The 16,768-nt window shown below is 48.4% G+C and overlaps 1 protein-coding gene across 2 annotated transcripts in view; it reads right to left on the reverse strand.

Annotated features, from left to right (window-relative positions):
- LOC146061037 (uncharacterized) overlaps nt 1–14,031 on the reverse strand; it is a 139,926-nt gene extending 125,895 nt beyond the window's left edge. For both annotated transcript variants that reach the window (XM_083174441.1, XM_083174448.1), the window contains exon 1: nt 13,988–14,031. In XM_083174441.1, the coding sequence (XP_083030567.1) occupies nt 13,988–13,990 (3 nt within the window). In that variant the 5' untranslated portion in view covers nt 13,991–14,031. The remainder of the gene's footprint in view (nt 1–13,987) is intronic.
- Between the last annotated feature and the right edge of the window lie 2,737 nt (nt 14,032–16,768).

Raw genomic sequence — 16,768 nt, forward strand, 5'->3', positions numbered from 1 at the left:
GGCACACTGGGGGACATAAAGTGAATGGGGGCAGAGTGAAGGACCATTCTTATGTGATTTATGATTCAAAAAATGTCGGGCTGAATGGTCGGCCCCCACACATTGCCACCTCACCAAATCTGGCCCCCGTCGCAAATGTTTGGACACCCCTGCATTTGAGACTGTACAAAGAAGGGCAACTAAAATGGTGCATGACCTACATCACACAACGTACCAGGAAAGACTAAAAGATCTTAATATGTATAGTTTAGAGCAGAGAAGGGAAAGGGGGGACATGATAGAAACTTTCACATATATCAAAGGCTTTAACAAGGTACAGGTGGGAGACATTCTTCACAGGAAGAGGAGCAACAGAACACAAGGACATGCACTGAAACTAGAGGGAGGAAGGTACAGGTGGGAGACATTCTTCACAGGAAGAGGAGTAACAGAACACGAGGGCATGCACTGAAACTAGAGGGAGGAAGGTACAGGTGGGAGACATTAGTCACAGGAAGAGGAGCGGGGACATGCACTGACACTAGAGGGAGGAAGGTACAGGTGGGAGACATTAGTCACAGGAAGAGGAGCAGCAGAACACGAGGACATGCACTGACACTAGAGGGAGGAAGGTACAGGTGGGAGACATTCTTCACAGGAAGAGGAGCAGCAGAACACGAGGACATGCACTGACACTAGAGGGAGGAAGGTACAGGTGGGAGACATTAGTCACAGGAAGAGGAGCAGCAGAACACGGGGACATGCACTGACACTAGAGGGAGGAAGGTACAGGTGGAAGACATTCCTCACAGGAAGAGGAGCAGCAGAACATGAGGACATGCACTGACACTAGAGGGAGGAAGGTACAGGTGGGAGACATTCTTCACAGGAAGAGCAGCAGCAGAACACGAGGACATGCACTGACACTAGAGGGAGGAAGATTCAGGGGAAATCTGAGGAAGAATTACTTCACAGAAAGATTAGTGGAATAAGTGGAATAGCCTCCCATCAGAGGTGGTAGAGGCAAATACAGTAGCACAATTTAAACATGCTTTGGGATAGGCATATTAGTTACATAGTTACATAGTAGGTAAGGCTGAAAAAAGACTTGCGTCCATCTAGTTCAACCTGGTATAGATATCCATTGCTGATTTGGTAGGTTCTGGTATTTTACAGATAAATTATATTTCTTATTTGTACCCATGGATGTTTTTCTCCAGTAAATGTTTGTCCAACTTTGTCTTGAACGCATTTAATGAGCCAGCCGTTACCACCTCTCTGGGAAGAGAGTTCCAGAGTTTGACTGTTCTGACCGTAAAGAAATTCTTTCTACTAGCTGAATGAAATCTTTTTTCTTCTAATCTATACTCATGCCCTCGCGTCCTAGATTCTGTCACAACATTCAGTTATTGTATTGTTTCTTACCTGGTTTGTGGCTTCTCCTGTCTGTTCAGCCTGCTCCATGCTGCAAGGAAAGTCTGTGTGATCTGAGCTCTGCTGATTAGTTGCAACACCTGGTAACTCTCTCCTGCAGGAGAGTTCAGTGTGAACTGACCATGCTCAGCCTTTATTGATTAGGGTACCTGTGAGTAATTAGCTCCCTGTGCTTCCTATAAAAAGGCAGTCTCTGGCAGACAGAGGCTGCCAGAGTATAGGTTCACACCAGCTCCAGCGTCCTTGTGCTTAGTATATTTCCAGTTTCCTGATTACCATATTTGACCCCGGCTTGTTCCTGACTATTCTCCTGCCTGATCCTTTGGTACCGTATCCAGTGACTCTGTGTATGACCCAGCTTGCCGTTTGACTATTCTTCAGCCTTATCCCAGTGTACCGCGAACTGTGCTTCCAGTGTATGACCCGGCCTGTCCTTGGATACTCCTTTGCCTTTCCCTTGTGTTCCTACTTGCCCGCACTGATACCAACTCGGCTAGACGACCACGATTCCATATTTCACAAGCTACCGCCACTCATACGGGGAACCTGACCAGGGGGCCGCGACCGACGTGTCGGGTGCCGCAGAAGCCCATATCCCGCTTGGAGGGGTCACTGGCAGAAAACCCCCGGCACGGTTAGACTCCGCGCCCCTGTGTCAGGTCTAGCCAATCCCCGAGTGGTAGTGCACCCCAAGTTTGTGACAGAATACTCTGGCCCAACTGGAATATGGAGTCCGCTAGTGGTTTGTCTCAGAAAGAACTCCTGGAACTCCTGCTGGTCCGGGTTAACAAGCAAGAACAGGACCAAGCCCTGATTATGCAAAGCTTGCAGACTCAGCAGCAGCAAATGGACTTCGCTCCACTCTCTCCAACACCTGCTATATCAGATCCAGGCACTATTGGAGTGCTTCGCCGGCTAATACAGCAGTTACAGGGGCTGCTGGCCAACATCCTCACTCTTGTCATTAAATTGCTTGGCGATTCCGCTATGGGTTTGGTACCTGCTAGACCCTTAGATTCCAGCCCAGGAACCCCATCGGCAGATGCATCTGTGTCTTGTAAGGACAGGTTCCTGAGTCAGCCTCGTCCTCCGCTGACAGATGAGGAACGCCAGCGGCGCAGGTCCTTGAACTTGTGCTTCTATTGTGGAGCCCAGAACCATTTTATCCAGGATTGTTCCCTCCGTGAGGCCAGGATTAAGAGTACTGCTTCTATGCTCACTCCGGAAAAGTTCTGTGGTTATCACTGGGGTCCCAGAACTAAGATCGTTTTACATAAAGACAGTAAAATTTTGGGCAAGCCACAAGAGGAGATCCTGTCGGTCCCAGCCCCAAGTGGGGGTCTGCAAACATCCAGTTGCCCAAAGTCTCCAACCCCAACGGGGGTATTCCCAAGCATTTTGCCCCAAGAAGGGTTTCCAAGTGTTGTGTTCCAGAAGGGGCATCAAAGTACTACACCCCAAGTGGATCCTCACAGCGTCGAGTTCCTAGAGGGATCTCAGAATAGTGAGCCCCAAGAAGGGATACAGAGTACTTCACCTCAGAAGAGGTCTCGGAGGGTAATTTCCCAGGAGGGTTCTCAAAGCTTCAAGCCACAGAAAGGGGTTCAGAGTGTCGTGCATCAGGAGGGGTCTCAGACTGTCAGGCTCCAAGCAGGGTCTCAGAGTACCACACCCCAAACAGGGTCTCTGAGCATTGCGCCCCATGTGGGTTTCCTGAGCACTGCATCCCAAGAGGTGTCTCTGAAGGTGGTACCCCGAAAAGGGCTTCTGAATTCATTACCCAAAGAGGAATCTCCGAGTATTGCACCCCAAAAGGACCCTCTGGACGTCACACCCAAAGAGGAGTCTCTGAGTGTGGCTTCCCAAGTAGGGCCACCGAGCACTTTGCCTCAAGAAGGGGCTCTGTATGTCACCCCAAGTGGGGGTTCCGAGTCTATCACCCCAAGTGGGGGTTCCGAGTCTATCACCCCAAGTGGGGGTTCCGAGTCTATCACCCCAAGTGGGGGTTCCGAGTCTATCACCCCAAGTGGGGGTTCCGAGTCTATCACCCCAAGTGGGGATTCCGAGTTTATCACCCCAGGTGGGGGTTCCGAGTCCGTTACCCCAGGTGGGGGTTCCGAGTCCGTTACCCCAGGAGGGGGTTCCGAGTTAAGCACCCAAGAAGGGTGTCCCCAGTTAATCACCCCAGATGGGGGTTCCAAGTTAATCACCTCAGAAGGGGATTCCGAGCCAATCACCCCAGATGGGGGTTCCGAGTCCTTCACTCCAGACGGGAGTTCCGAGTGTGTCACTCCCAGTAGAGATCCATCTGCCCTTGCCTTCGGGCATGAGGACCCATCTGCCCTTGCCTCCGGGCATGAGGACCTATGTGCCACGGCCTCCGGGCCTGTCTCCGTGGCCTCCGGGCCTGTCTCCGTGGCCTCCGGGCCAGTCTCCGCGGCCTCCGGGCCAGTCTCCGCGGCCTCCGGGCCAGTCTCCTTGGCCTACGGGCCTGCCTCCAAGGTCTCCGGGTCTTCCTCCGCAGCCTCTGGACCTGTCTCCAGTACCATCAGGGTCTCTAAGGTTCCAATGCCTGCCATTCAGGAAGACTTACCTGCCGTGCTGGAAGTCCCTACCCTACCCGAACTGTCCTCCCAGTCCATTCTTCAGGGGAATCCAGTTCAATTAGATCCATCTAAAGAGCCTCGGTTCGTCCAATTTGATGGAAATCTCACCCATTTCCAAGCCCTAGCAGACTATTATTTAGATGCTATGAACTCTGATCCATCCTCTGGGGTTAATTTGGCAAACATTGTCAAGTACTTAGTGTTGTCATTCAAGGGAGAAGCTATGGAGTGGGTTAGTCCACTCATTGAGACTCATGATCCCAGGCTAAAAGACCTAATTTCTTTTTCCAGGGCTGTGGTTGAAAGATTTGGACCCAAGACTCCTGGTGAGAGGTCTATCCTTGCCGCACCTGAGGTCAGTCAGAGTGGTGAGTCATCTAGACTACATTCTAAAATTCCCAGAGCATCTCCAAAAAAATTTTTGAGACCAGATTCCTTGAATTTAAGAGGTGGAGTTATATGTGTAGGTTCTTCCAAGTTGGTGGTGGATCCTCATGAACTCCCTACACTGATCATGGACAAGGATTCAAGTTCAGAGTGTGGCTCAGATCATGATGTCACTGCTTTGTTGGGACGTCCAATATTCTCTACTGCCCGTTTTGTAGAACCAAAGGCCACATCCCAATCAACCAAATCCAAACGATCTTCCAAAAAGACGAAGCACCGCAGACGACCTTGAAAGTATCCATGTGGGGTGTTCGGAGCCCACCCCTAGAGGGGAGGGTAATGTCACAACATTCAGTTATTGTATTGTTTCTTACCTGGTTTGTGGCTTCTCCTGTCTGTTCAGCCTGCTCCATGCTGCAAGGAAAGTCTGTGTGATCTGAGCTCTGCTGATTAGTTGCAACACCTGGTAACTCTCTCCTGCAGGAGAGTTCAGTGTGAACTGACCATGCTCAGCCTTCATTGATTAGGGTACCTGTGAGTAATTAGCTCCCTGTGCTTCCTATAAAAAGGCAGTCTCTGGCAGACAGAGGCTGCCAGAGTATAGGTTCACACCAGCTCCAGCGTCCTTGTGCTTAGTATATTTCCAGTTTCCTGATTACCATATTTGACCCCGGCTTGTTCCTGACTATTCTCCTGCCTGATCCTTTGGTACCGTATCCAGTGACTCTGTGTATGACCCAGCTTGCCGTTTGACTATTCTTCAGCCTTATCCCAGTGTACCGCGAACTGTGCTTCCAGTGTATGACCCGGCCTGTCCTTGGATACTCCTTTGCCTTTCCCTTGTGTTCCTACTTGCCCGCACTGATACCAACTCGGCTAGACGACCACGATTCCATATTTCACAAGCTACCGCCACTCATACGGGGAACCTGACCAGGGGGCCGCGACCGACGTGTCGGGTGCCGCAGAAGCCCATATCCCGCTTGGAGGGGTCACTGGCAGAAAACCCCCGGCACGGTTAGACTCCGCGCCCCTGTGTCAGGTCTAGCCAATCCCCGAGTGGTAGTGCACCCCAAGTTTGTGACAGATTCCTTTCTAGTAGAAAAGAGGGTGTGTGACAGTTCCTTATATTGGCCCTTGATATACTTGTACATGTTGAGCATGTCCCCCCTTAAACGTCTCTTTTCTAATGTAAATAGTCCCAAATTGCTTAATCTCTCCCCGTAGCTTAAATTCTCCATTCCACTAATAAGCTTTGTTGCTCGCCTTTGGACTTTTTCTAATTCTATGATGTCCTTTTTATAGTGTGGGGCCCAGAACTGTACTCCGTACTCTAGGTGAGGTCTCACCAATGCTTTATATAGTGGCATAATTACCCTCGAGTCCGTAGTTTCCATTCCCCTCTTAATACATGCCAGAATTTTGTTGGCCTTTTTTGTAGCTACATTACAATGGGCACTACATCCTAGTTTGCTGTCTATTTGGACCCCTAGATCCTTTTCAAGTATGGAATTACCCAGTTCCTCTCCGCTAAGGTTGTAACTTGCACACTGGTTGTGTCTCCCAAGGTGCATAACCTTACATTTATCTACATTGAACCTCATCTTCCATTTTTTTGCCCACTCATCTAGAATTGCAAGATCATTTTGAAGCATGGTGACATCTTCTGATGATTTGATGACTTTGCTAAGTTTTGTATCGTCCGCAAAGATGGATACATTGCTGAGTAACTCTATTCCAATATCGTTAATATAAATGTTAAACAAAATGGGCCCCAAAACCGAACCCTGGGGCACTCCACTTAGTACCGGTATCATATCTGATACGGCACCATTCACAACCACGCTTTGTTCTCTATTACATAGCCAATTCCCTACCCATCTGCAGATATTTTCACCCAATCCTAGGTTCTCCATTTTATTAATCAATCTCTTGTGTGGGACAGTATCAAATGCTTTAGTGAAATCTAGGAAAATCACATCTACAGCATTTCCATTATCGAGGTTTTTGCTAACTTCTTCATAGAACCCTAGTAGATTAGTTTGGCATGAACGATTTTTCACGAACCCATGTTGGTTAGTACTGAATAGACGGTGATGATCTAAATATTCCTGGATACCATCCCTTAAAAATCCTTCAAATAGTTTACCCACAATTGATGTTAAACTAACGGGTCTGTAATTAGCGGGATCTTCCTTTTTTGAATATTGGCACTACCTCTGCTATTCTCCAATCTTTTGGTACTATACCTGACGATAGTGACTTGCTAAAGATATAATGTAGGGGGGTAGCTAGTTCATCCCTTAATTCCATTAATACCCTCGGATGAATCCCATCTGGCCCTGGTGATTTATTTGTTTTGAGTTTGCTTAGCCTCAGTATTCTTTCCTTCGGCGTGAAATCCACAATGAGATCTGGCTTATTTGTCCCGTTTGTGGTAAATGTTCGTTCCACAGTCTGCTCTCTCTTAGTAAATACTGATGAGAAGAACTCATTTAACAGTTTTGCTTTTCCCTTGTCCTCAGTAACACTTTTTCCACTAGTATCAGTTAGTGGGCCTATGTTTTCCTTAATTAAACGTTTAATATTTATGTATTTAAAAAACTTCTTTGGGTTGGTTTTGCTTTCAGTCGCTATGCACTCTTCATATAATATTTTAGCTGCTTTGATTACCCCTTTACAAGTTTTGTTTGATTCTTTGTATTTTGCGAACGCCTCCTCATTCAAGTTATTTTTATAGAATTTAAAGGCTCTGGTTTTATTGTTGATAGCAGACCTTTTATTGTTGATAGCTGATATCCTTACAAAGAAATAAGCATCAAATATGGTTTGAGGTAACCTGTTTAAAAAAGGGGCAGACTAGATGGACCAAGTGGTTCTTATCTGCCGTCAAATTCTATGTTTCTAAGTAAAGGGATGTAGTGGGTGAGTAAGGGCTATTTCACACACTCCGGCTCCTGCCGGGCGGCGAAATCCAGCACAGCCAGGAAGCCGTGCTGCACACATCAGTTTAGAATGGAGGGGATGGTCATAGCTCGGCAGCCATCCCTTCCAGTGGCGGGATCCGGCTGCAACCGGACGGCCGGGCCGTGGCCGTCCCGTGTGAATGGACACAATAGTGTCCAGTCACAACTAATGTGCACGGCACGGCTTCCTGGCCGTGCGGGATTTTGCTGTCCGGCAGGAGCCGGAGTGTGTGAAACCGCCCTATGGGATATATGGGGGCAGTATGGGATATATGGGGGCAGTATGGGATATATGGGTAGTGTTCATTCTAGCACCCGCTATATTTGAAAACTCATGCAGTTCCTCTTCCCTGCCTGAGGTGTTGCTGTTTGCTGTAGTGCTTCTAGCACAGTGTGGTCTGTATATCAGCACTGATATGCAAACCAGATCTGTGCTAGAAACACCACAGCAGACAGCGACACCCCAGGCAGGGAAGAGGAACTCCATGGGTTTTTAAATATGGCAGGTGCGAGAATGAACACCATATGGGGTCAGTAAGGGGTGTAGTGGGTCAGTATGGGATATGAGGTCAGTATGGGGGTGCAATTTAATAGAGGTGTAGAGGGTCAGTAAGGGGTGTAGTTGTCAGTATGAGATATTTGGGGTCAGTAAGGGGGTGTAACAGATCATTAAGGGGGATTACCGGGTCAGTATGGGAGCATAGCGGGTGAGTATGGGATATATGGAGTCAGTAAGGGGGAGTACCGGGTCAGTATGAGATATTTGGCGTCAGTAAGGGGGTGTAGTGGATCATTATGGGATATTTGGGGTCAGTAAGGGGGATTACCGGGTCAGTATGCGATATTTGGAGTCAGTATGGGGTGTGGTGTGTCGGTATGGGTCAGTATGGGATATTTGGGGTCAGTAAGGGGGAGTACCGGGTCAGTATGGGATATTTGGGGTCAGTATGGGGTGTAGCGGGTCAGTATGGGATATATGGAGTCAGTAAGGGGGATTACCGGGTCAGTATGCGATATTTGGGGTCAGTATGGGGTGTGGCGTGTCGGTATGGGTCAGTATGGGATATATGGGGTCAGTAAGGGGTTTAGCGGATTAGTATGGGATATTTGGGGTCAGTAAGGGGGATTACCGGGTCAGTATGGGATATTTGGGGTCAGTATGGGGAGTAGCGGGTCAGTATGGGATATATGGGGTCAGTAAGGGGTGTAGCGGGTCGGTATGGGGTCAGTAAGGGGGTGTAGCAGGTCAGTATGGGGTCAGAAAGGTATAAATGGGGTCAGTAAGGGGTGTAGCAGGTCAGTATGGGGGTGTAGAGGGTCAGTATAGGACATATGGGGTAAGTACAGAGGGTAGCGGCTCAGTATAGGATATATGGGGTCAGTATGGGGGTAGCGGGTCAGTATGGAGGTGTAGAGGGTCAGTATAGGATTTATGGGGTCAGTACGGGGGTAGCGGGTCAGTATAGGATATATGGGGTCAGTACAGGGGGTAGCGGGTCAGTATGGAGGTGTAGAGGGTCAGTATAGGATATATGGGGTCAGTACGGGGGGTAGCGGGTCAGTATGGGGGTGTAGAGGGTCAGTATAGGATATATAGGGTCAGTATAGGATATATGGAGTCAGTACGGAGGGTAGCAGGTCAGTATAGGATATATGGGGTCAGTACAGGATATATGGGGTCAATACAGTGAGAAGCGGGTCAGTATGGAGGTGTAGAGGGTCAGTATGGGATATATGGGGTCAGTACAGGGGGTAACGGGTCAGTATGGGGGTGTAGAGGGTCAGTATAGGATATATGGGGTCAGTACGGAGGGTAGCGGGTCAGTATGGGGGTGTAGAGGGTCAGTATAGGATATATTGTGTCAGTACGGGGGGTAGCTGGTCAGTATGGGAGTGTAGAGCAGGGGTGGGGAACCTTTTGGGGTCCATGGGCCGTTTGCATTGAGGCATAATGCCTTGGGTGCCATAAAAAAAAAAAAAAACCTTAAAAAACGTCCTGCGGCAGCCGTCCCACGCTCCGACAGCTGCCACAGGTTACAAGTCGCCGGTCTGTGTGGTCCGGCGGCTGTGCAGGGAGTCTCATACAGGGAAATATCGCGAGAGGTCGGTAGCTCTCAAGATTTCCCCTGTACTTGACTCGTACAGACGTCGGGCGGGTGGGCTGGCCACTAAGACCGGCTCCAGGGGCCGTATACGGCTCGCGGGCTGGAGGCTCCCCACCGCTGCTGTAGAGGCTTTGCGGTTGTCAGGGGCGAGCTATGCTCAGTGTCCCAGCGGTTAGGTCTAAATTGTAGTGGGCTAAAGAAACTCGGGGAGGAGAGGGGGTGGAGAGAGGAGGAGCAAGGGCGGAAGAAGGGTCCCAAACTGACGCTCACCGCGCTTCGGGCAAGGTGGCTCGCTCCGCTCCGCTAGCCACCTGGTTACTAAAGGCTACCAATTGTGGCGTGGATAGTGAGGGAGCAAGCCCCCCGGCCATTCTCCCTGGGTATGGAAGGTCCTTTAGCCCACTACAATTTAGTATCTACCGTGTCCCGGCACTTTGGGAAAAAAAAGCAAGACATCGTTTTGCTGTTCCATCGACGGAGGGAAACCATCTGTTTCTCCCAAATCGAATGGCAAAAGTATTCCACATCGGCCATGAACCATCGATGATTCCGAATCGTCGATGGCCATACCTAGTATAGGATATATGGGGTCAGTAAGGGGGTGTAGCGGGTCAGTATGGGGTGTAGTGGGTCAGTATAGGATATATGGGGTCAGTGAGGTGGTGTAGCGGGTCAGTATAGGATATATGGGGTCAGTAAGGGGGTGTAGCGGATCAGAATAAGGGTGTAGAGGGTGAGTATAGGATATATGGGGTCAGTATGGGGGTGTAGAGGGTCAGTATAGGATATATGGGGTCATTAAGGGGGTGTAGCAGGTCAGTATGGGGGTGTAGTGGGTCAGTATAGGATATATAGGGTCAGTAAGGGGGTGTAGCGAGTCAGTATAGGATACATGGGGTCAGTAAGGGGGTGTAGAGGGAAAGTATGGGGTGTAGAGGGTCAGTATAGGATTTACAGGGTCAGTGAGGGGGTGTAGCGGGTCAGTATGGGGGTGTAGAGGGTCAGTATAGGATATATGGAGTCAGTATGGGGGTGTAGTGGGTCAGTATAGGATATATGGGGTCAGTTAGAGAAGTAGCGGGTCAGTATGAGATATATGGGGTCAGTAAGGGGGGTGTAACGGGTCAGTATGGGGTGTAGTGGTCAGAATAGGATATATGGGGTCATTAAGGGGTGTAGCGGCTCAGTATAGGATATATGGGGTCAGTATGGGGGTGTAGCGGTTCAGTATTGGGTGTAGTGGGTCAGTATAGGATATAAGGGGTCAGTAAGGTGGTGTAGCGGGTCTGAATGGGGGTGTAGAGGGTCAGTATAGGATATATGGGGTCAGTATAGGATATAACGGGTCAGTAAGGGGTTGTAACGGGTCAGTATGGGGTGTAGAGGGTCAGTATGGGATATATGGGGTCAGTAAGGGGGTGTAGTGGGTTAGTATAGGATATATGGGGTCAGTAAGGGGGTGTAGCAGGTCAGAATGGGGTGTAGTGGGTCAGTATAGGATAAATGGGGTCAGTAAGGGTGTAGTGGGTCAGTATAGGATATATGGGGTCAGTATGGGATATATGGGGTCAGTAAGGGGGTTTAGCAGGTCAGTATGGGGTGTAGAGGGTCAGTATAGGATATATGGGGTCAGTAAGTGGGTGTAGTGGGTCAGTATGGGGTGTAGTGGGTCAGTATAGGATATATGGGGTCAGTAAGGGGGGGTAGCGGGTCAGAATGGGGTGTAGTGGGTCAGTATAGGATATATGGGGTCAGTAAGGGGTGTAGTGAGTCAGTATAGGAAAATGGGGTCAGTACGTGGGTTGGGGGTCAGTATGGGATATATGGGGTAAGTAAGGGGGTGGAGCTGTTCAGTATGGGGGTGTAGTGGGTCAGTTCAGGATATATGGGGGCAGTATGGGGGTGTAGCAGTTCAGTATGGGGTGTAGAGGGTCAGTATAGGATATTAGGATATTAGGGGGTGTAGAGGGTCAGTATAGGATATACGGGGTCAGTATGGGGGTGTAGAGGGTCAGTATATGATATATGGGGTCAGTAAGGGGGTGTAGCGGGTCAGTATGGGGGTGTAGAGGGTCAGTATGGGATATAAGGGGTCAGTAAGGGGGTGCAGCGGGTTAGTATGGGGTGTAGAGGGTCAGTATAGGATATATGGGGTCAGTAAGGGGGTTTAATGGGTCAGTATGGGGGTGTAGTGGGTCAGTATAGGATATATGGGATCAGTAAGGGGGTGTAGCGGGTCAGTATGGGGTATAGAGGGTAAGTATAGGATATATGGGGTCAGTAAGGGGGTGTAGCGGGTCAGTATGGGGGTGTAGTGGGTCAGTATAGGATATATGGGGTCAGTAAGGGGGTGTAACGGGTCAGTATAGGATATATTAGGTCAGTAAGGGGTGTAGCGGGTCAGTATGGGGTGTAGAGGGTCAGTAAGGAGGTGTAGTGTGTCAGTATAGGATATATGGAATCAGTACGGGGGGTAGCGGGTCAGTATAGGATATATGGGGTTAGTATAGGATATATGGGGTCAGTACGGGGGTAGTGGGTCAGTATAGGATATATGGGGTCAGTAAGGGGGTGTAACGGGTCAGTATGGGGTGTAGAGGGTCAGTAAGGAGGTGTAGTGGGTCAGTATAGGATATATGGAATCAGTACGGGGAGTAGCAGGTCAGTATAGGATATATGGGGTTAGTATAGGATATATGGGGTCAGTACGGGGGTAGCGGGTCAGTATAGGATATATGGGGTCAGTATGGGGGTGTAGCGGGTCAGTATAGGATATATTAGGTCAGTAAGGGGTGTAGCGGGTCAGTATAGGGTGTAGTGGGTCAGAATAGGATATATGGGGTCAGTATGGGGTTGTAGAGTGTCAGTATAGGATATATAGGGTCAGTAAGGGGGTGTAGAGTGTCAGTATAGGATATATGGGGTCAGTAAGGGGGTGTAGCGGGTCAGTATAAGATATATGGGGTCAGTATGGGGGTGTAGTGGGTTAGTTTAGGATATATGGGGTCAGTACAGGGGGTAGCGGGTCACTATGGGGGTGTAGATGGTCAGTATAGGATATATGGGGTCAGTACGGGGGCTAGCGGGTCAGTATGGGGGTGTAGAGGGTCAGTATAGGATATATGGGGTCAGTACGGGTGTAGCAGGTCAGTATGGGGGTGTAGAGGGTCAGTATAGGATATATGAGGTCAGTAAGGCCGGGAGTGTAGTGGGTCAGTATAGAATATATGGGGTCAGTATAGAATATATGGGGTCAGCACGGGGGTTAGCGGGTCAGTATAGGATATATGGGGTCAGTACGGGGGGTAGCGGGTCAGTATGGGGGTGTAGAGGGTCAGTATAGGATATATGGGGTCAGTATAGGATATATGGGGTCAGTATGGGGATGTATGGGGTCAGTATCGGATATATGGGGTCAGTACAGGGGGTAGCGGGTCAGTATGGGGGTGTAGAGGGTCAGTATAGGATATATGGGGTCAGTACGGGGGGTAGCGGGTCAGTATGGGTTTTAGAGGGTCAGTATAGGATATATGGGGTCAGTATAGGATATATGGGGTCAGTACGGGGGGTAGCGGGTCAGTGTGGGGGTGTAGAGGGTCAGTATCGGATATATGGGGTCAGTATGGGGGTGTAGAGGGTCAGAATAGGATATATGGGGTCAGTATAGGATATATGGGGTCAGTATGGGGGTGTAGAGGGTCAGTATAGGATATATGGGGTCAGTACGGGGGGTAGCAGGTCAGTAAGGGGGTGTAGAGGGTCAGTATAGGATATATTGGGTCAGTACAGGGGGTAGCGGGTCAGTATAGGAAATATGGGGTCAGTACGGCGGGTAGCGGGTCAGTATAGGATACATGGGGTCAGTACGGCGGGTAGCGGGTCAGTAAGGGGGTGTAGAGGGTCAGTATAGGATATATGGGGTCAGTAAGGGGGTGTAGAGGGTCAGTATAGGATATATGGGGTCAGTAAGGGGGTGTAGAGGGTCAGTATAGGATATATGGGGTCAGTATGGGGGTGTATAGGGTCAGTATAGGATATATGGGGTCAGTATAGGGGTGTAGAGGGTCAGTATAGGATATATGGGGTCAGTACGGCGGGTAGCGGGTCAGTAAGGGGGTGTACAGGGTTAGTATAGGATATATGGGGTCAGTAAGGGGGTGTAGAGGGTCAGTATAGGATATATGGGGTCAGTAAGGGGGTGTAGAGGGTCAGTATAGGATATATGGGGTCAGTACGGGGGTAGCGGGTCAGTATAGGATATATGGGGTCAGTATAGGGGTGTAGAGGGTCAGTATAGGATATATGGGGTCAGTATGGGGGTGTAGAGGGTCAGTACGGGATACAGGAAGGGAGAGGAATGGCTTCAGGCAGTTATACCGGAAGTATTACACACAGTGCATTAATAACGGAGACCCGGAGCCGTGCGGTGTGACCCTGCTGCTGCCGGCATACAGAGAACACATCATCCCGGTGGCTTCCCCTCACACACTACCCGGTTGCCAGCACTTACCATGGCGCCCTCGTTGTCTCCTCTCCTCACTGCGCAGCCGATCACATGGGGGCGGCACCAACCTGAGAAGACACTCACCTTAGCCAATCATACAGCAGCACTCTCCGGAGTGACAGTTAACGCTACCAGTCACACAGTGAGAGATGAACCTATAGCTCTGTTGCAACCACTATTCTACTCTCTATGATCACTCAGACTGGAGGACCGTAGTCAATGTGGGTAGATACAAGCGAAAACAGAGTGGCACTCCAAAGACTTGACGATAATCCAATATATTTAATGTAGCAAAAATCAACAACGTTTCAATGCCGACTAGGGCATTTTCATCAAGGCTAACAAATAACAGAGACAATGTCCTACCTTCTATGCATGCAAAGAACTCCGCTTTGCCGCGAACGGGACCACGCACCCGAGCGGCACTCTGTTTTCGCATATATATATATATATATATATATATATATCTAAAAGGAGGCAGAAAGAAGGCGCTTCATGGTGCAGTATTTCGATTGTGAAAATTTATTAAGAATAAAAATTCCAAGGTACAATTAAGCAAAGACTCGTACCATGTGTTAAAACACTGTGGACTGGGTACCACAAGGCTTAGGTAATTAAAACCAAAGGCAAACTGCTCACACTGTACCGGGACCTTGGTAACACTTGAAACGCTGCAGAGCTGGCTTGCACGGAAGCGTATGAAGGAGAACCACGTCCAGGAGACCAGTGATCGGAGTTGAGGGAGCGTCGTAGGCCACGCCCTGACGCGTTTCGTCACTGTGGACTTCGTCAGAGGGCGTGGCTACTACGTGCGCTCATCTAGAATATAAGGAACTCTCCCTGTATCTCAAGACCAGGTAAGTACGCCGTATTGGAAAGCGCAACTAAGAAAGCGGGTGGGTGTGTCCTGCATAAATCAAATGTCATAGACAAAAGACACGTTAGCATTAAGCACCGCTAGTAAGCGGGCGGGTACCAGCGTGACGCGTCAGCCAAATGACGCGGGCCACTGGGTGTGTCATCCATCGTCAGAATGACGCGGACGGGGAGTGTCCATATAATATTGGACACCGCTCGTCCGAAGGCGGGTAAATGTATAGCGCGTCATCTAAATGACGCGAACGGAAGGAACACAGCGCGGTATTGGACCCCGCGAGTCAAGGGGATGGTATAAAGATTTTACGTCACTAAAGTGACAGGCAGAAATATCAGCCATACGCCGCCAGGGGCGGCTATAACTCGACCTGGACCCGAGCGGTGCTTGGCCAGGCTACCATGGCAACAAGTATAAACAAAAATACGTATAATGTATCCTGTATAACCTGCCAATGGGACATATCAAAACAATTTTAGGACTTGATCTGAATAAAAAAAAATTTTATAACAGAAAGCCTTCATTCGCTGTCAAAAAGGCCACTACATAATATACCAAAATAAAACAGGGAGTATTATAGGCTCTCGTTAGATGGAATAAACAAAACAGTCAACGTTGATAAACAACGGTGTACTGTCCTGAATGCGAGCTGCATGCAATCAAAATGTAAAAGGGCAATAAAATTAGCCCTAAAGTGAAAAAGTAATTAAAAATTATCTATATGTACCACTGGTACGGATACTTTGTGCGAGCAGTTTGCCCCTTGAATTAGGACATAAAAAGCAATCAATTTACATAAAATCACATCACAAGAAAACAGCACAAAAAAATTCCATATCGGCTAGCTAACATATGTTAATCTAGCTAAAGATATCTCATATTAATTACTCCCAAAAATAGGGAAATAGAGTTTCTATATCAAGAACAAACACATATGAAGCTATGTTCATGTGAAACATATCATAAACAACATCATAAAAAACATCATAAAAATAGCCTAAAATTGGCTTTCAAGCTACATAATTCATTCATATAGCATACAAAAATCAGCCACAATTATTATACACATGATAAATATACACAGAGTCACATTTCAAATAAACCTGAGGCATGAATAACAGAGCTGATGATCAATAAAAGATAGCAAGCTTATAATTCATTTGATGTTAACTGATAAAATACACCAGACCTAGTTAATAAATGGGGTTATCTCATACCCTTCGTTGAGTCCCCTTGGGACCAATGTATCCAATCTCAGGATCCAGGTGGTCTCACGTTTAAGAAGGAATTTCTCGTGATCACCACCTCTCTTGCTAGGTTGTACCAGCTCAATACCCCTGCAAGTCAGGGTTTTAGGGTCACAATTATGGACCTCCTTGAAATGTCTGGATACACTGTAGTTGGTGACCCCATGTTTGATGTTACGGAGGTGCTCCAAGATTCTAACCTTGAAGCACCGTTTGGTCTTACCAACATATCTCAAGCCACATCCACAGGTCAGAAGGTACACGACCGAGGTGGAATTACAGTTGATGAAGCTATTCACCTTGATATCAGTACCTTCTATCAGAGGACCCTTTTTCATAAAGGGGCAAATCTTACAATGATTACAAGGGAAACTACCCTTTATGCTCAAGAATGTTTCAGAGGGATTATTAATGCCCTCCAGTTGACTTCTTGAAATCATGGTTTTGAGAGTCTTGGCTCGGCGAAACACCATTTTAGGGACCTCCGGTATATGACCCGCCAAGACTGGGTCCAACTTAACGCCAAGACTGGGTCCAACTTAAGGACACCCCAATGCCTCTGAAAGATGCCCTTCAGTTCTTTCTCATGCGAATTATATTGGGTCACAAACATAATGTCGCTGCCATCAGTGGTATTTGGCAACGACAACTGACCCGTAGTTTTTG

Source organism: Crinia signifera, chromosome 1, assembly GCF_055691185.1.
Source record: "Crinia signifera chromosome 1, ASM5569118v1, whole genome shotgun sequence".
NCBI classification, from domain to species: Eukaryota; Metazoa; Chordata; class Amphibia; order Anura; family Myobatrachidae; genus Crinia; species Crinia signifera.